We start from the raw sequence: 19,975 nt of genomic DNA, 5'->3' as shown, positions 1-19,975 counted from the left end.
CCAGGGGGGTGTGGCGGTACTGTGGTTGGGTTAACGCCCCCTAGAGCCTTGACCCCTCAGATTTTCAGTTCCAGAGACTCCCCCAGCCTAGACATAATTAGGCTCTTAGGTACTGGTGAACTATTTAATATTTAAGCTCACCTTAAAAAATAGAAATTGCCTCATGGATGCTTACTCTCTAGAAAAGTCTCCATGAGAAACCTAATAATCATCAAAGCTGTGTGGTGACTCAGTGACAGGGAGTTAATTGGTTGTGTCTAATGACAGGTGGCATCAAAGACCCGATGGCTGAATCCATTTTCAGGCAGCAGTTTGTGCCATCAGGGCACCTCCACTGAGATTACTGGAGACCAGTTGCTAAATTCTGCCTCTGTCTCTTTTTTTTTTTTTTTTCCTCAACGTTTATTTATTTCTGGGACAGAGAGAGACAGAGCATGAACGGGCGAGGGGCAGAGAGAGAGGGAGACACAGAATCGGAAACAGGCTCCAGGCTCCGAGCCATCAGCCCAGAGCCTGACGCGGGGCTCGAACTCACGGACCGTGAGATCGTGACCTGGTTGAAGTCGGACGCTCAACCGACTGCGCCACCCAGGCGCCCCATGCCTCTGTCTCTTTAAAAAGCATTGTGTAGACTGTCTCCTTTTTTTTTTTTTTTTTTTTGCACAGCGCAATATAATTTACACTGATTTAAGTCTACTGGTTGCAGATCTTAGGCCATCCCCTTCCCTCCACACACATCACCCTAATTATATGATTGGCATTCCTACATTTGAATTTAAAAATATTTTGAATGTGTCACTTACTCATATGACTGATCTCCTGTGTAGCTTTTATGTCTTAGAATGTAGCTTCAGTCCTGGATTGATTTGTTATGAAAACCACTTATCTACAGAAACCATTTGAATCAAGTGATCTATTCAGACTGGTTTTACGCAGAGCAAACATCTTGATTTATCCGTGTTTCTCAGGTTCAAAGTTCTGGCCAACCAGTACAAATCTATATACCCCACTTTGGAAATCGACATTGAAGGCGAATTACAAAAACTCAAGGTAATGCTTTCTGGCCCCTTTAATGTCCTTTTAAAAAAGTCATTTGCCAGATTGACATCTCAGATCATTCATTCGGGCTTTGTGTTAGGACCTGCAAACATAAGAATGAAGAGCATACAGTCTCTAATTTCCTTTATGGAAATCACATTGTGACTGGGAAGATGTACATTAAATGATTTACGGTGTAATAAGTACCACACAGACTGTGTAACGTACCGGAAGTAAGGACTGGTATGGCAAATTATTGTCCTTTTTAAGTCTGAAAGCATAAGGCCTACCGAAAAGGACAGGGCATGTTTGAGTCACTTGGCGTGATGTGGCTGAAATGAAATATTGGCAGGGCGGGGGTGGGCGGGAGGTCTTCTGGGGGTCTTCTGTCTAGCGATAACGATTTTAGCTTCTATCCTGGAGTTAAGGAAAAGCTATTGAGTAATTCTGAGCAGAAAAAAGACTCGATGTGGATTACGTAAAAAATAAAAATCCCTCCTAGCAATGTGGAGCAGAGATCAACAGAGGGACGGCCAGGGCTCTTGACTTTTAAAGCTGGCCAGCACGTTCCGGAAGGAGGGCCCCCCGGGGCCGGTCTCTTTAGCACTGTTCTCTTACGAGACCAAGGTGATTGGCAAAGGTTGGGCCCACATTTGGCAACTGTTAGGTGTCAGGTGCCCGAGTTAGTAGACAAGTCTCCTGCCTTCTCCACCTTCCATTCCTCCCTGGTCTTTGGTGAGTTTCAAGCTGCTTCCCGTGTATCTGATTATTACTCCTTCTCTTCTGTAAATCGGTATGAACATCAATTCCAGAACTGAATAGGAATTTACAAACTCCTATGTTATTCTAGAATGATTATAGACTTTAGGCCTATCTACTCACTAAATTCCTTAAAAAAAAAAAAAAGAAAAAAAAAACCCTCCAAGGAAGATTCTAAATGCTGAGTATTTAGACTTCAGTGTATTGCTCATTGCTTAGGATACACTGCCATTGTTTTTCGTTCTGTCATGCGGCAAATATTTTAAATTTATTGCTAGCAACTTGGAAATATTTATGTGCTAAAGTATGGTTATGGCTTTTCAGTTCCATTTTATGCATGTTTCATGTTTCATGTGAAGTAGATGAATAATAATGAACAGAATTGGGTAAGAAGATTCTTAATAGGTGCTATTTGTTGAACCAGCACTTGAAGGAATAAGGGACATGATGAACGGTATGGTCACTTCAGGCCTAAAAAAAGGACTAAAACAGGAATAAGCAGGAGACCACAGCCAAGGTGGGGGACCATACTTTGATCAGTTGGTGTAACACATTCTGGTGACTTCACAAGTGGATCTTGGAATTTCCATACTAGTCTGGCTAAATATTGAAACATAGTTGAAACTAGGGGTTTGCTTCCTTATTTGTTTTTGAGAGGCGGGGAGAGGGCATGGGCACATGTGCACTCATGCGAGAGGGGGAGGGGCAGGAGGAGAGGGAGACAGAGAATCTTAAGCAGACTCCATGACCATCTCGGAGCCCGATGTTGGGCTGATCTCACGACTGTGAGATCATGACCTGAGCCAAAATCAAGAGTCAGACACTTAACTGACTGAGCCACCTACGTGCCCCGAAACTAGGTTTTATTGTATTTGTACCTTAGGCCTTGAGGGGACTCTTGTTTATATGACGTTTTTAATTGAATTCTAAAATTAAGCAGGATTATTAATGCTTTTAATATGTTTTGTGAAAATTTTTTAATGCTCGTGTGTAAAATAGTATTTGATATTACCTACTAGTAATACTGCTGAGCTATTGCTATAATGGAATACAATGGCAAAAGAGTGTTAACAATCAGTTGTCAATATTTGCATGACACTGGTGACCCGCACCAACATTTTGACAGTCACCCTGATGCAAGTTGCAAAACTCATGGTTACAAACGGATTGTAAATGTAGCTTTTTCAAGACCTCACCCGACGCAAAAGCACAATGTAATATACCCGGTTCTTTTCATTTTCCTGCAAGCTGGTTTGTGAAGAATGAGTCTTGGCCACGAGGAAGGTTGTCATCAGAACTTGCAGTAAGGTTAATGTGGAAGGGTCTCTTTTCTGGTTCTGGAGAATCAAGACGAGAGACCAAAGCTAGTCCAAATGTCCAGTAGACTGAGTACCATCACCAGCCCCTCCTGTTTTGCGTTAGTTAAGTCTTACCTGTCTTAGAGTCAGGTAAGTTTTACTTGTACTGATCATGTTGTACATTTATTAGTACACACTGGAATTGGATTTTGTCTTTGCCTGTAGGGTTACATGGAAAGGATTAAACCAATGGTGAGAGATGGAGTTTACTTCCTCTATGAGGCCCTACATGGACCACCAAAGAAAATCTTGGTAGAAGGTGCGAATGCAGCCCTACTAGATATTGATTTTGGTGAGTGAGCTATGACTTCATGGGGGCTTAACTGAGCCCTAAAGTACTTAGGATATAAATAATTAACGTTCCCATCCAGGATTTTTTTTTTAACTTTTAAAAAACTTTTATTTAAATTCTGGTTAGCATACAGTGTAATGTTAGTTTCAGGTGTACAATATAGTGATTCAGTAATTCTGTACATTACTCAGTGCTCACCACAAGTACACTTCTTTTTTTTTAATTATAATTTTATTTAATGTCTTCAACATTCAATTTGAGTTTTTTTAAATTTTTTTTATTTTTTAAAATTTATATCCAAATTAGTTAGCATATAGTGCAGCAATGATTTCAGGAGTAGATTCCTTAGTGCCCCTGACCCATTTAGCCCATCCCCTCTCCCACAACCCTTCCCGTAACCCTCTGTTTGTTTTTCCATATTTATGAGTCACTTCTGTTTTGTCCCCCTCCCTGTTTTTATATTATTTTTGTTTCCCTTATGTTCATCTGTTTTGTCTCTTAAAGTCCTCATATGAGTGAAGTCATGATTTTTGTCTTTCTCTGACTGATTAATTTCACTTAGCATAATACCCTCCAGTTCCGTCCACGTAGTTGCAAATGGCAAGATTTCATTCATTTTGATTGCTGAGTAATACTCCATTGTATATATATACCGCATCTTCTTTATCCATTCATCCATCGATGGACATTTAGCTATTGTTGATAGTGCTGCTATAAACACAGGGAGTGCATGTGTCCCTTTAAAACAGCACACCTGTATCCCATGGATAAATGCCGAGTAGTGCAATTGCTGGGTCGTAGGGTAGTTCTAGTTTTAATTTTTTGAGGAACCTCCAGACTGTCTTCCAGAGTGGCTGTACCAGCTTACATTCCCAGCCTTACAGGATTTTAAAGCCAGGCTTGTATATTCAGGAATGATGGAAGTTTGCCATCTGCCACTCATCTGTTTTTTGAAAAGAATGTTGTGGAAAATATAATACATGTGTTAAGTTTTGTAGTTTATGAGAAAAATGAAATCACCGTTTGGGTCAGTGGGTTCGGGATTCTGTACACTGATTTTCATTGTTTGGTTCATGCTCCATTTGATGATGAGAGGAATCCTATGGAAGGATCTTTACTTTTAATTCAGCCTGTCTTTAAATATCAAGAATAAACCCTGTCCTTAAACATGTCCACTCTAAGGTCTGTGGAAATCTGTTTAACATCTTGGGTGTGAGATTCTGAGCACATTAGGGCATTTCTTCCATCTTCGAAAAGTGGACGAGTCAATACCGTCCAGCTACTGCCCTATCAGGTTGTTGGCCTCTGCCTGAGCCTGATCCCTCAGGATAAGTCTGATTGTTCTCAGCTCTCACTGACCTTTCATCGGCTTTTGACTCCCAAGTAAACCAATTAAAAAGTGTATTTCTATTACAGTAGATAATGGATTTTTGACTGCTTAATATGTCTGTGCAGTCTGGGAAGAAAGCAGAGTGTCTGATTAGCTTAGTGGATAGTTTAAGTGGGGATCCAGGATCTTTGGGGCTGGGGGAGTACACCCCTCTTAGCTTCCCTTGTCATTTTGGGGATTCTTCCCTGAACAGAAATCAGAAGGAAGGGTAATGAAGACCACAGACTTTCATGGTGTACTGGTGTCACTCTGGGTTGCTGACGTGTCTTAAAAATTTGTATCAAGGGAGTAAGACAAACTTGTTTTCAAATTAACAGAAGAGTATTAAAAGTACGTAGATTGTAAGTCTACATAGTGGAAGAACACCAGGGTTTTGGCATCACGTCATCTAGCAGGCTTTGGCGAGCACCCACCGAGCAGAGCTGAGTATGCGTGCACACGCCCACAGAGCCTCTCCAGTGCCCACACCTGCCAGCTCTAACCGCCCGTGTTGTTACCTCGTTACGGACAGAAAGGATCAAGAGGAAAACACTGAGCTTTTGAGGGGACGGTTCTAGTTAAGTCTGTCCACTACCTGGAATATACTCAAATGTGGATTTTTCATTATAATTCTGTTTCCGAGTAACGTATGCCCATGTGTGTATAGTTTAATATTTGTTTCTCTTTTTAGGAACTTACCCTTTTGTGACCTCTTCAAACTGTACGGTTGGAGGTGTCTGTACCGGGCTGGGGATGCCCCCTCAAAATGTCGGAGAAGTATATGGCGTCGTGAAAGCCTACACAACTCGAGTTGGCATCGGGGCCTTTCCTACAGAGCAGGACAATGTAAGCCCGTTTTCAGTTGATCTAATTCCAAAAATACTGTTTTTGGGTTTTTTTTTTTTTAATGTTTGTTTATTTATTTATATTTGAGAGAGAGAGAGAGAGTACAAGTGGGGGAGGGGCAGAGAGAGAGGGAGACACAGAATCCAAAACAGGCTCCAGGCTCTGAGCTGTCAGCCCAGAGCCCGATGCGGGGCTCAAATCCACGAATTATGAGACCATGACCTGAGACGAAGTCAGATGCTTAACTGACTGATCCACCCAGGTGCCCCTGAAAAACTTCTGGGGTCTCCTGGGTGACTCAGTCAGTTGAACGTCCACCTCTTGATTTTGGCTCAGTTCATGGTCCCAGAGTTGTTGGATTGAGCCCTATGTCCACAGAGTGTGGAACCTACTTGGGATTCTCTCTCTCTCCCTCCCTCTCTCTCCCTCTCCCTCCCTCTCTCTCCTTCTTTCTCCCCTCTGCCCCTCCCCTGCTCTCTCTCTTTCAAAAAAAAAAATAGTTAAATAAAAAATATAAACTTCTGTTCCCCCCCCTCCCCCCTTAACAAATTCTTACCTTCCTGTGCACTTCAGTGAAGTAGCAGCAGGTTGGCAACAAAAGAGAAGTGTTAGAGGGCACTTAAAGGTACTTGTGGATTATGGGCACCTGGGTGGCTCAGTCGGGTAAGCGTCCGACTTCAAGCTCAGATCGTGATCTCACCGCTCATGGGTTCGAGCCCTGTGTCAGGCTCTGTGCTGACAGCTCGGAGCCTGGAGCCCACTTCAGATTCTGTGTCTCCCTCTCTCTCTGCCCCTCCCCCACTCATGGTCTGTCTCTTTCTCTCAAAAATAAATAAACGTTAAAAGGGTGCTTGTAGGTGCAAGGCTACGAGAAGGTGGGTACACGAGGGAGATTAAGGTGGTGGAGGAGGAAGAGGTGGTTAAAAATAACGGCTGCCTTGCACTAGGAGCCTGTCAGGAACCAGGGCTGAGGAGAGTGACCTCCAGACCTGGGCTAACCTTCGCCAACACTCAGTGGTGGCGACGGCGGGCCAGGCACTGTTGAAGTGTTGTATACTCGGGAGCTCTGTGGACCTCACAACAGCTCAGGGAGCTGGGTGGTGTCACCAACCCCTGCCCCCGCCCCCCGCTTCTACGCATGAGGAAACTGAGGCACGGAGAGTCACCATAACTTGCACATAGACAGGGCTGGGATTCAAGCCTGACAGAGCAGCAGTCTAAAAACTACATAGTTGTGTCAATGTCAGAATACGAGAGGTAATGACTTTAATCGGAAAGGTGTAAAGTAGGGAATAGACAGACCATGGACGGAAGGTTAGGTTGTAGACAATGGCTGTGGCTTAGAACTTGGAGCGCTGTTGTCGACCTTCCTCTCTTTGAAAGGGCATCGTGCCGTTAGCGACTCCTTGCTAGCTGAGAGTTTGCCTCCCGGTTTTCAGGAAGATCATTGGACTACAGTTGTTCTTGCAAATAATTGGCTTGTCTTTTGTAATAAATACTTACTGACAACTTTGTTTTTCATATGTAGCACTTATTATTCTTATATGTTAATCTAAATCTTAAGAAGTTATCTGACATCATAAAAATTACTGGTTTTAAAGAAATGGTAAAAAACGAAGCCAAAGGTGGATCGCTTCCAAATAACGCCTCGCGCAACATCCGTCATCTGGATGGAATTCTGTCTTCCATTCGTTAGTTTTTGAGAGATGTTCACCTCTAGGAGACTTCGACTTGTTATATGACCTTAGATAAAATTAATTCTACTAGATTTACAGCACTGGGAGTGTAGTCCAAAAGCCCTATTTTTGATTTCCCAGGAAATTGGAGAATTACTACAAACAAGAGGTCGCGAGTTTGGGGTAACCACTGGAAGGAAAAGAAGGTGTGGCTGGCTGGACCTCGTTTTGCTCAAATATGCTCATATGATTAATGGATTTACTGCGTGAGTATTCTCAGAAACATTTATTTCAGGAAAGTGCAGGAGGGTTCATGACCAAAGGTTAGTTTTTGTGGAGTGCAACCTTAAGAGTAGTATCCTGGTGGTAGTGTCACTCTTTAGCCCCCAAATGCAATTGTAGCTCAAAGTACAGGGGGCCCAAGATCCAGGGGAAGGGTGTCCAAGGGAAAGGACCCCACGTTGTCTTCCTAGACATCTGGGTTGGGAAAAAGGAGTCAGGATCCTCCACATGCAAGTGTAGAGGGAAGTGAGGTAAGTAGGTAGATGGGTTGGCACACTTTGCCTTTATGGAGAGGAGGCAGTATGACCGACCTGGTGCATGGGCTTGATGAATGTCTAACTCCTGTTTTCAAATCTCCGACTCACGCGTTGTGCTGTGGCTTTGGGCAAGTTCATCTTTCTGTGGCTTTTTTCATCATCTTTAAAACCTAGATGATGATACCGACTTCACACGAGTATTTTGAAAATTGGGCGAGAAATATAGTGAGAGCGTACAGCACGCTGCCTGGCTCCCTGAAAATGCTCAGTAAAAGTTGCTATGAACACATATACGCAAATATGTAAATAAACGTATTCATGTCTCTATTACTCTGGGTTAGCTTCTAGCAAAGAGCAAAATAAAGAATAAAAAGATACCTTGTGGATGAGATTCTCAAACCTGTTATTTTATCTAATGCCATAGATTTCCCCTTAAAGTTGTTTCCCAGTCAGTTTATTGGGAGATTGGATGTATCACGAAGAGGTCCTCGACGTGGTTCCCTCACTCTGCTTTGACAGTTTCTGAGCAGAAGGGTGGAGGCGATAGTGACTAGAGTGGCGAGATGAGGGCCTATGGTGTGTGCATAAATGTCCATGTATCTTGTTATCCTCTCTGTGGGACAGCGAGTTCTGCCAGGTCCCATAGACTGCGTCCTTTACACCGGGCCGCTGCCCCTCACGTGTGTGTTGATCCCTCATAAGAAAGCTAAGCAAGATGGTGTGGGTCAGTCAGGGAAAATGGAATTATGAGAGCTACTCACAAGTAGGTAAGTCATTTTTTTATCATGAGGAAAATGCACGCTTTACGTGTGGTGCACTTAAGAAGATAATCCTAACCAGTTTTCAGAATTGCTTTGGAATGCTTAGCTTGGTACGAATTCTTTACCTCCTCATCGCGTTAGATGTTAGGGCCTCAAAGAGTCTGCCCTTTTAACGTTGCCTCTCCTTCCGCTTAGGTTGGCACTTACCAAATTGGATATTTTGGACATGTTTACGGAAATCAAAGTTGGGGTTGCTTACAAGCTCGATGGTGAAATCATACCTCATTTCCCAGGTACGTTCTTCAGTCTGCGGTACACGGAACGTTATCAGGGCATCAGGGGATGTGTTAGAGCAGTCTCCAATAGGTTGGTGACAGGTAGCCACAGGGTTGCCCTGTCCTTTGGGAATCGCGCAAGTATAGTCACTTGTCACTGGCCTCAGTTTCGTAGCTGCCACGCATTTGGGTTCCGGGTTGCAGGACGCATGTGTTCAGACTCAAAGGAAGAAAGAAGAAACGTGGCAGTTCTGAGCTCAGCGATGCGGCCCCTGAATCTCACCTTCCCTATTTTGAAAGTGACTTCTTCATAGGTGTTCTGCTCCCCACCCCTCCCCGCCCCCCTTGAGAAATGTGGAGTAGAAGAGTGCTGCCTGTAAGGGTAAGCAGGTTCTTAATACATTAACCCACCCCGTCCTTCAAGCCACACGAGTGGTTTTGTCTAATCTCCTGTGTCAAGAGTGGGTGGTTGTAAGGAGACTTCCCACATGAGGCAATGTGTTTCTTCAAGCACATCCGTAGCTACATGATTTTTTCAGTTACTCAGGAAGTTCAATAAATGTTACCAGCTTTCGGAAATAGGAACTAACTGTTCATTTGTTTAGTCATCCTGTAAGACGGGGGATCCGCCAAACAAAGGAATATCTACTAGCTTAATGAAGCTTGTAGGTTGGTGGGTGTTGTGGCTTGCTAATGACCACCAGTCCTTGGGAACCGAGGGTCGCTGCAAGTTCTCGGAAACCCCTTGAAAGCCGTTTTCTGTTAGTCTGACAGCTGGGCCGTCTCCAGTTTGGTTTCTCGTGACTGTTTTTTAAGTTGATTGTGGTTCACTACTATTACTTCTTTTTTTTTTTTTTTTTTTTTAATTTATTTATTTATTTTTGAGAGACCGAGAATCAGCGGGGGAGGGGCAGAGAGAGAGGGAGACAGAGAATCCGAAGCAGGCTGCACACTGTCAGAGCAGAGCCTGATATGGAGCTCGAACGCATGAACCGTGAGATCATGACCTGGGCCGATGTCAGACGCGTAACTGACTGAGCTACCCAGGTGCCCCATGGATCTCTATTTCTGTCTAATGACTTCTGGGTGAATGCGCTTATGTTGTAGTGACTCAGATTCCGTTATCTCCCTCTGAAGAGTATTGGTTCTTGTTTTAGGGGACAGTTGAATTACTGGCTGATCATCTTGAACTTGCATGAGCTTGGTTTTCCACTGTGTTTCTATAGTTACAGGAAGAACCCAAGGTGTTTCCCAAGCCTCTAACCTGGTGTGAGTCCGTCTACAAATTCTGTTTCCTCTGTGCATCTTGGCAGAGGTTGGTTTTAGGCTTTATTATAGAGGGTCTGCGGTCAGTTGTACTCTGGCGCATCATTTTTAATTTTTTTTAATGTTTATTTTTGAGAGAGAGAGTGTGCATGCACAAGCAGGGGAGAGGCAGAGAGAGAGGGAGACACAGAATCCCAAGCAGGCTCCAGGCTCTGAGCTGTCAGCACAGAACCCGACGCGGGGCTCGAACTGGTGAACCGTGAGATCATGATGTGAGCTGAAGTCAGACGCTTAACCGACTGATCTTCGTTATTTAAATGAGGCAGTGTTTCTGCTGTCTCGGCTGCTGCCAGGAGAGTTACTGGGGTATAAAGAGATCTCTCCAATGTGGCAGTGCTGGCTGGAGCTTCAGTGTAGTCTGTCCCTTCCCTTCCGACAGCACTGTTGGAACTCTAGAACCTGTCGCACTCAACTGTAGCCCCTGCTGTCCGTAAGCCTCCAGGGGTCCCAGTCTTAGCATGTAAAGGTGAACGAACGTTAGCCAGGGGACTTTCACAGGCTCTCTGAGGGGTGGGAGCTCTCTGTATAGCTCCTTCCTTTCTGACACTTGGACCGTGATTCTCACTGCTTCAACCTCCCTGAAATCTGGTATCTGCCTTCTCAGTCAGTGGGACCATTGTTCTCCTCTGACTCCAGTGTCCTGACCTTTAGTCGTCAGGACATTGTCCCTGGGCAGATGGTGGAGTTGTTTTCAGGACTTGCTCGTGAGTTTCCTTTTTCTCAGAAACTGCAGTTTTGTGCTGCCTGTGGTCCACGTTGACCCAGTTGTGGGATACGTGCTGCTCCAGGGAGGCAGCTCCTTCCAGCGGAGGGTGGTCTCTGGGGAGATTCTGAACCTGATCCTCAGCAGGGGTGCTTCCGCAGTGGGGGGGGGGCGGGGGGCCGGGCCTCCATCCGGAAGCGGGAAATCTGGATGGTACACCACAGCAGCCACCGTACTGCCTCTGGTCGAAGAAACTGTTCTTACTTTCGTAGGCTTTTAGTTCCTACCAGGGGGTACAGAGAAAATGGTTAGGTGAGATCATGAAGAAAATTTCCAGCTAAGCTTTTGTGCAGTCACCAAAATCATAGATTTCCCAGATGAGAACGAGTCCTCCAGTCTCCTTTCTGTGAGATTGCTGCCTTTATGCAGGTCCGCAGCCTCTAATCCACGGTGTGGAAATCTGGAAAGGTCGGCACCAAAGTCAAACCTGACCTGAGTTGATATTAGAACCAATCATCTGTCTGCTTCGAGTGAATAATCTGGTGTCTGCAGGAATGTGTTTGAGCATAAAAATACCGCCTCAAATGGTAAATGTACTGTTTGACCTTCCTAAACTCTGGAGGAAAACAAAACAAAACAAAACAAAACATTTTTTTCTGCATTTCAAAGCGCATCTGGCTCCAAGGGTTTTGAGAAGAGATCAGGAAGCTATGACCTAGCGAATCGCTTATTTAGCAATAGACAGTGTTATACCATGAGAAAGCATACATCCTCTTTAACTTGCAGCAAACCAAGAAGTCTTAAATAAAGTTGAAGTTCAATACAAGACTCTCCCAGGTTGGAACACAGACATATCAAATGCAAGGACATTTAAAGAGCTCCCTGTTAATGCACAAAATTACGTTCGATTTATTGAAGATGAGCTTCAAATTCCAGGTAAATATAAACTCTTTATGAAGAGCCATCTCTACTTTTTCTCTGCTTCTAACTTGACTGTATCTTTGAGATGGGATTAGAGGAAGATCATTATTAATTTGTAGAGTGCTCATGATTTGTATAAATGCCCAGGAAGATACAAAATAATCTTACTTCTTAGGATAAATATAATCACCTTTCTTTAGGTCCTTCAGATGCCTGAAGACAGCAGGTTACTTTTACACTTATGCTCGTTGCTTTCTCCCTCTTAGTTTTTTTGTTTTTCTGTTTTTTTAAGTTTATTTATTTTTGACAGAGACAGAGTGCGAGCATGAGCTGGGGAGGGGCAGAGAGAGAGGGAGGGAGGCGCAGAATCTGAAGCAGGCTCCAGGCTCCTAGCTGTCAGCACAGAGTCTGACGCGGGGCTCGAACTCACGAACCGTGAGATCATGACCTGAGCTGAAGTCGGACGCTCAACCGACCGAGCCACCCGGGCGCCCTGCTTTCTCCCTCTTAGTAACAAACCCTTTTGTGTCTTCACCTCCACCAAAAAATGGTTTGCAGTCTTTCCATTCCGGGTTAAAGCACCCTTGGGAGTTGGGGGTGTTTCTTGAACAATTAGGGAATAACAGGTACAGAAAATAGGCGATCCAATTTGAAAAGATCTACAAGAAGAGCAAAGAATAAACCCACATTAAGAAACAAATCTAAGCTGGTCAGGGAGTTAGGCATAACCAAGTAGTGGCTCTGACCAGTTACCGAAAGTCTTTCTTTTTAACACATTGCTTTCTTTGCTCTTCTGCTCCTCTCAAATACAAGTCTGGTTTTCCACATTGCTAGCTGTCCTGACCAGCCTGATGCCAGAGTTAAGTCAGCATGTTTGCTGTGGCTCTCAGTCAGCATTGTTTTGAAACACAAGCAGTAGTGACTTTGACAGTGACTTGTATAAAAGACCATAAAGGTGTGGTACAATGTTGAGAGATTCCTATAGATTGGTCCGGGCTCTGCAAGTTAAAATGGCATTTGCTTCCAGCCCCTTCTCCTTTCTTGAGATATAAAAGTTATGCTGATACTTGCAGAACCTCCTAGCATCCTGTATTTATCAGATGCTGATCTAGTTCTTAGGGACTTGATCAAGGGTTCTTTCGGTCTCTGCTGGTTTGGGCCAGTATCTTACTGACCTAATTATCAGGCATCGACAACTTGGAAATACCCCGCGATTAACACTAGAAACGGTAAGGCTCACACCTGTGCTGGATGCCGACTGCACGTTCTGTTTAGAAATCAGCACGGTCTGCTGTCAGGACAGCCACGGATAGCAAAAGACACCTGGCAAAGCTAAATAGTGACACCGGGAAGTGGGGACCTTTTCATCCCAAGGATCGAACATTATAAACAAATTAATATTCTTCTTCTTTTTTTCCCCCATCCCAGTTAAATGGATCGGTGTAGGTAAATCCAGAGAATCTATGATTCAACTCTTTTAAGGACCTCCAGTGACACAAGAAACACTCCTTAAGGGGGGGGGGAGAGGACTTTCTGAAATACTTCATTTATGATCTGCAAATTTCGAGCATAAAGGCATTGGAGTGAGTTTCGAGAATAAAGACATTGGCGTGAGTCTCAAGCCCTGCAGGTGTTCCCAGTCATTTAAGGCGGCTGGCTGGTGTGGAGAGAAACTTCGGCGCGGTCCAGGGTCCGCCGCCTTCGCTGGCAGAGTCGCCGAGTCACGTTTTCCTCCTGCTCACGGTGCCACGTTTTCCTTCAGTGTTTAGTCCTAGTACGATCCATGTTCGAAATCTAAGAGAATTCCTTCCAGTGTAGTTCTTCTTCATGACTGTCGTTGTGCTTTGTTAGGTTTTACCTCTATTAAATGGTAAGAACAATTAATGCAGTTTTGCACAAATATTTTTACATTCTGGTCATTCAATTTGTCGTAATCTTTGCTGTTAGAAAAAAAGGATGAAAAGAAGGGTTCTGTAAACTTTTGTAATGCTATAAGTTCTGTTTAACTTGTGAACTGTTTAGTTTCTGCTGAGACCATTGCAAATTTGAGCTTTGGCGGGGGGGGAGGGGGGTTATATTCGTGTGTCCTTTAATTTGTACAGAACACAAAACTTACTTCTCTCTGTAAATTATTTAATACATTGAACATTTAATTAAATGTTTGGAGAAGGGCGTTCCCGAAGACAACAATCTTAATGTTAAAAAAAAAAAATTAGTCATTAAAAGATCATTGTGCTAACTGGTGGATATTTTTCTTTAATTTCAGGCATTAACTCTGAAATGTATAGCTGTCGTTTTTTTTATCTTACCATTATTTCTAAACCTAGTGGATTGATTTTTCAACATTGTGCCTGCCGGTTTGCCTACAAAATCATCTATAAGTGTCCAAATGAATTCAAATTGTTGGTCATAATTTTGATTGTGCCTTTATTTTTTTTCTTTCTTGGGAAAAAAAGAGGTGTTGTTCTGACAATTAGGCGTCACGTAGTGTGTTGTAGATTATCCTCTGATGAACTATTTTAAATGTTTAAATTAGGTGCCACTTAAATTTATTTTATTATACCATCAATAGCTGATTAAAATGAACCAAATATTTCTAGTATGGTTTGTGTATTGTGTTTTTGTTCTGTAGGAGAAGTACTAGCAACACTTGGATATAGAAGCAGCAGCTTTCTCCCTGTAGAATGTAGGGATGAGGTGGGGAGACATCAAAACAGAATCTTAGAAAAGAACATTAACCTCTTTTGTCTTCACTAGACATACTTTCGTTGATACTTAGTTCAGAAAGTTCTACGAGAGAGGCAGCCTTGTTGGTTTCAATAAACAAAAAGGATCGTACAGATGATCTTACAAGCCAATTATGGGTCAATAATGGCTTTTATGTAAAAATAACTTATATTTCGTATACAATAAATAATTTTTATTTTTTTCAGCAGAAATTGGATGGGCTTTTATTTCTCCTAACCCTTTATCTTCCTGCTTGAATTTCAAATTAGGTTGAGTTGAAATTAGGCTTTTAAGTTCACATTCTCATCTTGGCTGTAAGCGTTGCTTTATTGAAACATAATTTTAGTAATGGTCCAGAGGCAGATGTGAAGAACTCACTTACCAAAGAGATTACTTTAAAAATAAATAAATAAACATAAAAAAAAAAACAAACCCACAAAACTGTCTTGGGGGCTCCTGGCTGGCTCAGCCGGAAGAGCATGTGACTCTCTTGATCTTGGGTCATGAGTTTGAGCCCCACATTGGGTGTAGAGATTACCAAAAAAATAAATAAACTTTAAAAAAGAAAAAAAAAAAAAACCTCATTCTCTGAATCACTGATTTTTTTTCCCCCTACCAAAAAACATCAATCTCCTATGGATGTTGATAGACATTGACTCCTTTTTGACTAGGTTGATTGATTCTCTCCTCTCTGTGAGCTGTTTGCTAATTAAATTGGTTAGAGAGGTTCTGTTCTTCAGATACATTTCAGTCTTTGAAGTCCCAGGTAACTATATTCCAGTAATAAGTCTTCACTAACAAGTGTGTATGCTAGAATCTGCTAGGTGTTGGGTATTTTGTCGTGGGGCAGCATGTCAGATAAACATACTTGCGAGGGATATGTGCTACGATGGGAAAGTGCAGGGTGCCCTGAAACAGAAACAGAACTTAATGTAAGTCTGGAAAGGGTCAGAGAAGGCCTTTAGCAGAAATAGCATTCAAACAGACCAAAAGGATGAGTAGTCAGAGGGCCATGCAAAGGCCTGGAGGCTGGAAACACTTGGAAAGTTGGAGGAACAAAATGAGTGAGGGGCTGGCGAGGCTGATGAGGTTGGCAAGAAGTTGGAGGAGACCCCACCAAATAACCAAAATATGTTTCCTCTAAAAGGAACGCATTAGGCCAAAACGCTTAAGGGGGCCTAATGGGGAAACGGAAAAACTAAAACGGAAAAGTGCACTCCAGATCTCAAAGCTCAGTAGAAGGTAACTAGACGGCAGAACAAGAAGTTTCCACGGGGAGATGGCCTATTTAGTATATACTTTTTATATATTAACTGACTGACATAGCCAAATGCCCTCCACAAATGAGTATGTGAATTTAATGCCGTTCCGATCAGAATTGCCAGGGGGTTGTCTACTGGGCAAAACTGCGCTGAAGCTTTGGTGGAAAATGAATGTGCAAGAATTCCTAAGATATTTTTGAAAAAAGAATGTGTTGAGAGGTGTTTCCCCACCAGATGTTAAAGACATTATAACGCTGCTGTAGTCAAAGTATGTGATCCTGTCATGGGAATGAACAAATACAGAAGGAAAATGGACTGGACATTTCAGAAATAGACGCGACCTACATGCACATAGGAGCTTGATATGGGCTAAAAATGGCATTTCATGTCATTGGGAAAAGGATGCATTAAAGAAATGACAGCAAGGAGGGGTTGTGTTTGGCGGCATGGGCTAAATGGGCAAGGGGCATTAAGGAAGACAATTGTTGGGATGAGCAATTAAGGAAGACAATTGTTGGGATGAGCACTGGTTGTCATACACAGGGGATGAATCACTGGAATCTACTCCTAAAATCATTATTGCACTATACTGGGTGTAAATTAAAAAATAAATAAGGGCACCTGGGTGGCTCAGTCGGTTAAGCGTCCTACTGCGGCTCAGGTCGTGATTTCACAGCTCGTGAGTTCGTGCCCCGCATCGGGCTCTGTGCTGACAGCTCAGAGCCTGGAGCCTGCTTCGGATTCTGTGTCTCCCTCTCTCTCTGCTCCTCCCCAGGTCAACCTCTGTCTGTCTCTCTCCTTCAAAAATAAATAAATATTAAATTTTTTTAAAAATAAATAAAATTTTAAAAAATGACAACAAATGCAATCTCAAATATGAACTTCAGATTGAATACAATTCAAATTAAAAATTTTTTTAACCAATGAAAGTAATAAAGGAAAATAACTTCAGGAGAGCCTTCTAAACAAAAGTAGGAAGCTTGTAAACCCTAAAGAAGTATGTACAGATTTGACCAAAATAAAAATTTTTAAATACTTATGGACAAAGCTCATTAAAAAACAAACAAACAAACAAACAAAAAACCAAAAAAGACCCCTGGGAAAACAACAAACTGGGAGAAAAGATTTCAATACATATCCTTTATATACAAAGAGCTAGCACAAGTAAGAATGTGACAGCTAATGAAAGATGGACCAAGTAATAGGTGCTAGTCAATCCACAGGAATAAATGTAAATGGCCCAAAACATGAAAAGGCATTCACTTTTGCCTACAGACAGGAAGTCGTAAGTTAACACAATGAGATCCCACTTCTCATCTCTGAGTGTTAAATATGCAACATTAGAGCTATGGCGTTTTCATGCACTGCCCACCGGGGGACTTACTGCAATATGGGGAATCAATTTGCAATTTCTGATACAATTTCACTTAGAATCGCATCCACCTCTAGAATCTACCCAAGAGGGAAAGTAAGTTGTCATCACCTTCATGCACAGCATCATTCTGTCTTCCTTAGAGGCTTCTTGGTCTGATTTTGTTTTATTTTTGTCAAAGGTCTACATACATATGGTTTTTATTGAAATGACTTTATTGAGGTACAATTTTTTAAAATGCTTGTTTACTTTTGAGAGAAAGAGAGAGAGACAGAGCATGAACGGTGGAAGGACAGAGAGAGAGGGAGACACAGAATCCGAAGCAGGCTCCAGGCTCTGCACTGTCAGCACAGAGCCCAATGTGGGGCTTGAACTCACAAACCATGAGATCATGACCTGAGCTGACGTCAGACGCTTAACTGACTGAGCCACCCAGGCACCCTGAGATATAATTTATAGACCATAAAGTTCACCTGTTCTAAGAATACAGTTTGGTGATTTAGGGCCACCTGGGTGGCTCAGTCAGTTATGCATCTGACTCGATTTTGGCTCAGGTCATGATCTCATGGTTCGCGATTTCGAACCCTGCATAGGGCTCTGCGCTGACAATGTGGAGCCCCTTTTGGACCTCTGTCTCCCTCTCTGCTCGTCCCCTGCTCATTCTCTCTCTCTCTCTCAAAAATAAATATAAAAAAGAAGAAGAAGAAGAAGCCTTTTGCCTAACTCAAGGTCATATATGCTGTCTAGAGGTCACTCACTTTAGATCCAAAAATACAAGTAGGTTGAAAGTGAAAGAATGGAAAAAGATATTCTAATGTCACAAAATAGACTAAGTCAAAAATTATTACAGGAGACAAAGGGCTTTATGTATGGATAAAAGGGTCAAGTCACCAAGGGATATAATAATTTTAAATATGTACTCACCAAACAACAGAGCCCCCAAATATATGAAACAAATGCTGATGGATTTGAAGGGAGACGTAGTTCTACGATAACAGTTGGGAGTCTTCAATACCCAACTTTCAATGATTCATAGAACATTTAGATGCAAGATCAGTAAGGAGATCGAAAACTTGATCAACACTATAAACCAGCCAGACTTAACAGACATCTGTGGAACCCTTCACCCCAAAATAGTAGAATACACTCTTTTTTACGCATACATGGGACATTCTCCAGGACAGACCCTATGTTCGGTCACAAAACCAGTCTCAGATTTAAAAATATTGAAAACCAGGGGCTCCTGGGTGGCTCAGTCAGTTGAGCGTCCCACTTGGGCTCAGATCATGGCCTCGGGGTCTATGAGTTTGAGCCCCGCGTCGGGCTCTGTGCTGACAGCTCGGAGCCCGGAGCCTGCTTCGGATTCTGTGTCTCCCTCTCTCTCTCTGCCCTCCCCAGCTCGCACTTTGTCTCTCAAAAATAAACATTAAGAAAAAGTTTTTTTTAAATACTGAAATCCTACAGAGTACCTTTGATCACAATGGCATGATGCTAGAAATCAGTAACAGAAGGAAAACCGAAAAATTCACAGTGGAAATTTAAGAACACACACTCAACCAAATGAGTCAAAGAAGAACTCCCAGAGGCAAGGAGGAAACACAAAGAGAAGAACGTGCAGCAAACATGGGCAGAGCCCCACAGGAAATTGGTAGCAGTGAAAAGTTTCACATCAAGACCCTAACTTTCCACCTTAAGGAGCTAAAAAAAGAAAGCAAACTCAACCCAAAGCCAGTAAAAGGAAGGAAACAATCAAGAGTAGAGTCAAGAGTAACAAAATAGAGACTAGAAAACAGAATATCAGTGAAACCAAAAGCTGGTTATTTTTATTTTCTGTGTTTTCGTGTGCTCAGCCACAGCCGAGACCTTTGCGTTTGAGCAGCTTCCTGGTCCTTAGCTCTGTGAAAACGTTTCCTTGATGATTTCCTCTAATTTTCTCTGTTCTGTTTCTAGGATGCTTGTTAGGTGGTGGACCCCCTGATTTATTAGTCTGTGTCTCTTCTTTTAAAACAATAATTTTCTTTGTCTTTTGATTCCGTATAGAGCTTTTCAGAATTTTCTTCCAATCCTGTCAAATGTTTAATTTTTAGCAATCACGTTTTTAATGTCCAAGAGCTTTGGAAAGATGGCGTTTTCATGTGTGTCGATGACGCATCCCTTGTTGGATGACAATGTTACTTTGTTAGCTTCTTTTCGATTCCTTGGTGTTTCCTCTGGGATCATTTCTTCTCTTTGTCTTTCATGTTTTGTTATTTTTCCAACTCTCTGGTGATCCTTGGCTGGCTCTTCACATCTACGACCAAGGCGGTGGAAAACTACCTAAAACTGTGTTCCCAGCGGGGAAGCCTGTTAACTAGTAGGTTTCACTTTGGGGGCGGGGGGGTTGAGTAGGGAACCACTTGTATGCTGGGGTGTGGGGGGATGGGGGGATGCTAGGGGCCAGAATGTAGGATTCTTTTCTTTGGGATCATTCATTTCTTTAAAAAAAAACCTGCTAGCTTTTTGCCTGGGGAACCGATGCCCAGTTGTTAAGATAAGGGTATTAACTGTCTATACACAGACTTTCAATTAATCAATTAATCCTTTTGTTTTGTTTTTTATTTTTTTAACCATTCCCATAACTCACTACAGCCCTAAGCCACTTCTGGGTTTCTGCATCCAGAACACCTTTAGGATCTGTGGTTGCTGGCAGTTTACCTCCCTGGCTACTTCCCCAGGTTTCCCTTCCCTTCCCTTCCCTTCCCTTCCCTCCCC

General features: G+C 42.8%; 1 protein-coding gene across 2 annotated transcripts in view; it reads left to right on the top strand.

Annotated features, from left to right (window-relative positions):
- The window catches only part of ADSS2 (adenylosuccinate synthase 2), a 36,912-nt gene extending 22,447 nt beyond the window's left edge, over window positions 1-14,465 (top strand). The window contains exons 7-13 of one of the 2 annotated variants that reach the window (XM_040451859.1): window positions 969-1,050; window positions 3,321-3,447; window positions 5,508-5,662; window positions 7,480-7,604; window positions 8,834-8,931; window positions 11,729-11,878; window positions 13,292-14,465. In XM_040451859.1, coding sequence (XP_040307793.1) covers window positions 969-1,050; window positions 3,321-3,447; window positions 5,508-5,662; window positions 7,480-7,604; window positions 8,834-8,931; window positions 11,729-11,878; window positions 13,292-13,344 — 790 coding nt within the window. In that variant the 3' untranslated portion in view covers window positions 13,345-14,465. Of the gene's footprint in view, window positions 1-968; window positions 1,051-3,320; window positions 3,448-5,507; window positions 5,663-7,479; window positions 7,605-8,833; window positions 8,932-11,611; window positions 11,705-11,728; window positions 11,879-13,291 lie in introns of those variants that run through there. The other variant, XM_040451858.1, reaches the window with a different exon arrangement.
- The last annotated feature ends 5,510 nt before the right edge of the window (window positions 14,466-19,975 follow it).

This window comes from Herpailurus yagouaroundi, unplaced genomic scaffold (assembly GCF_014898765.1).
Source record: "Herpailurus yagouaroundi ecotype Mexico unplaced genomic scaffold, PumYag 205, whole genome shotgun sequence".
NCBI classification, from domain to species: Eukaryota; Metazoa; Chordata; class Mammalia; order Carnivora; family Felidae; genus Herpailurus; species Herpailurus yagouaroundi.
This window is presented reverse-complemented; position numbering and strand designations above follow the sequence as displayed.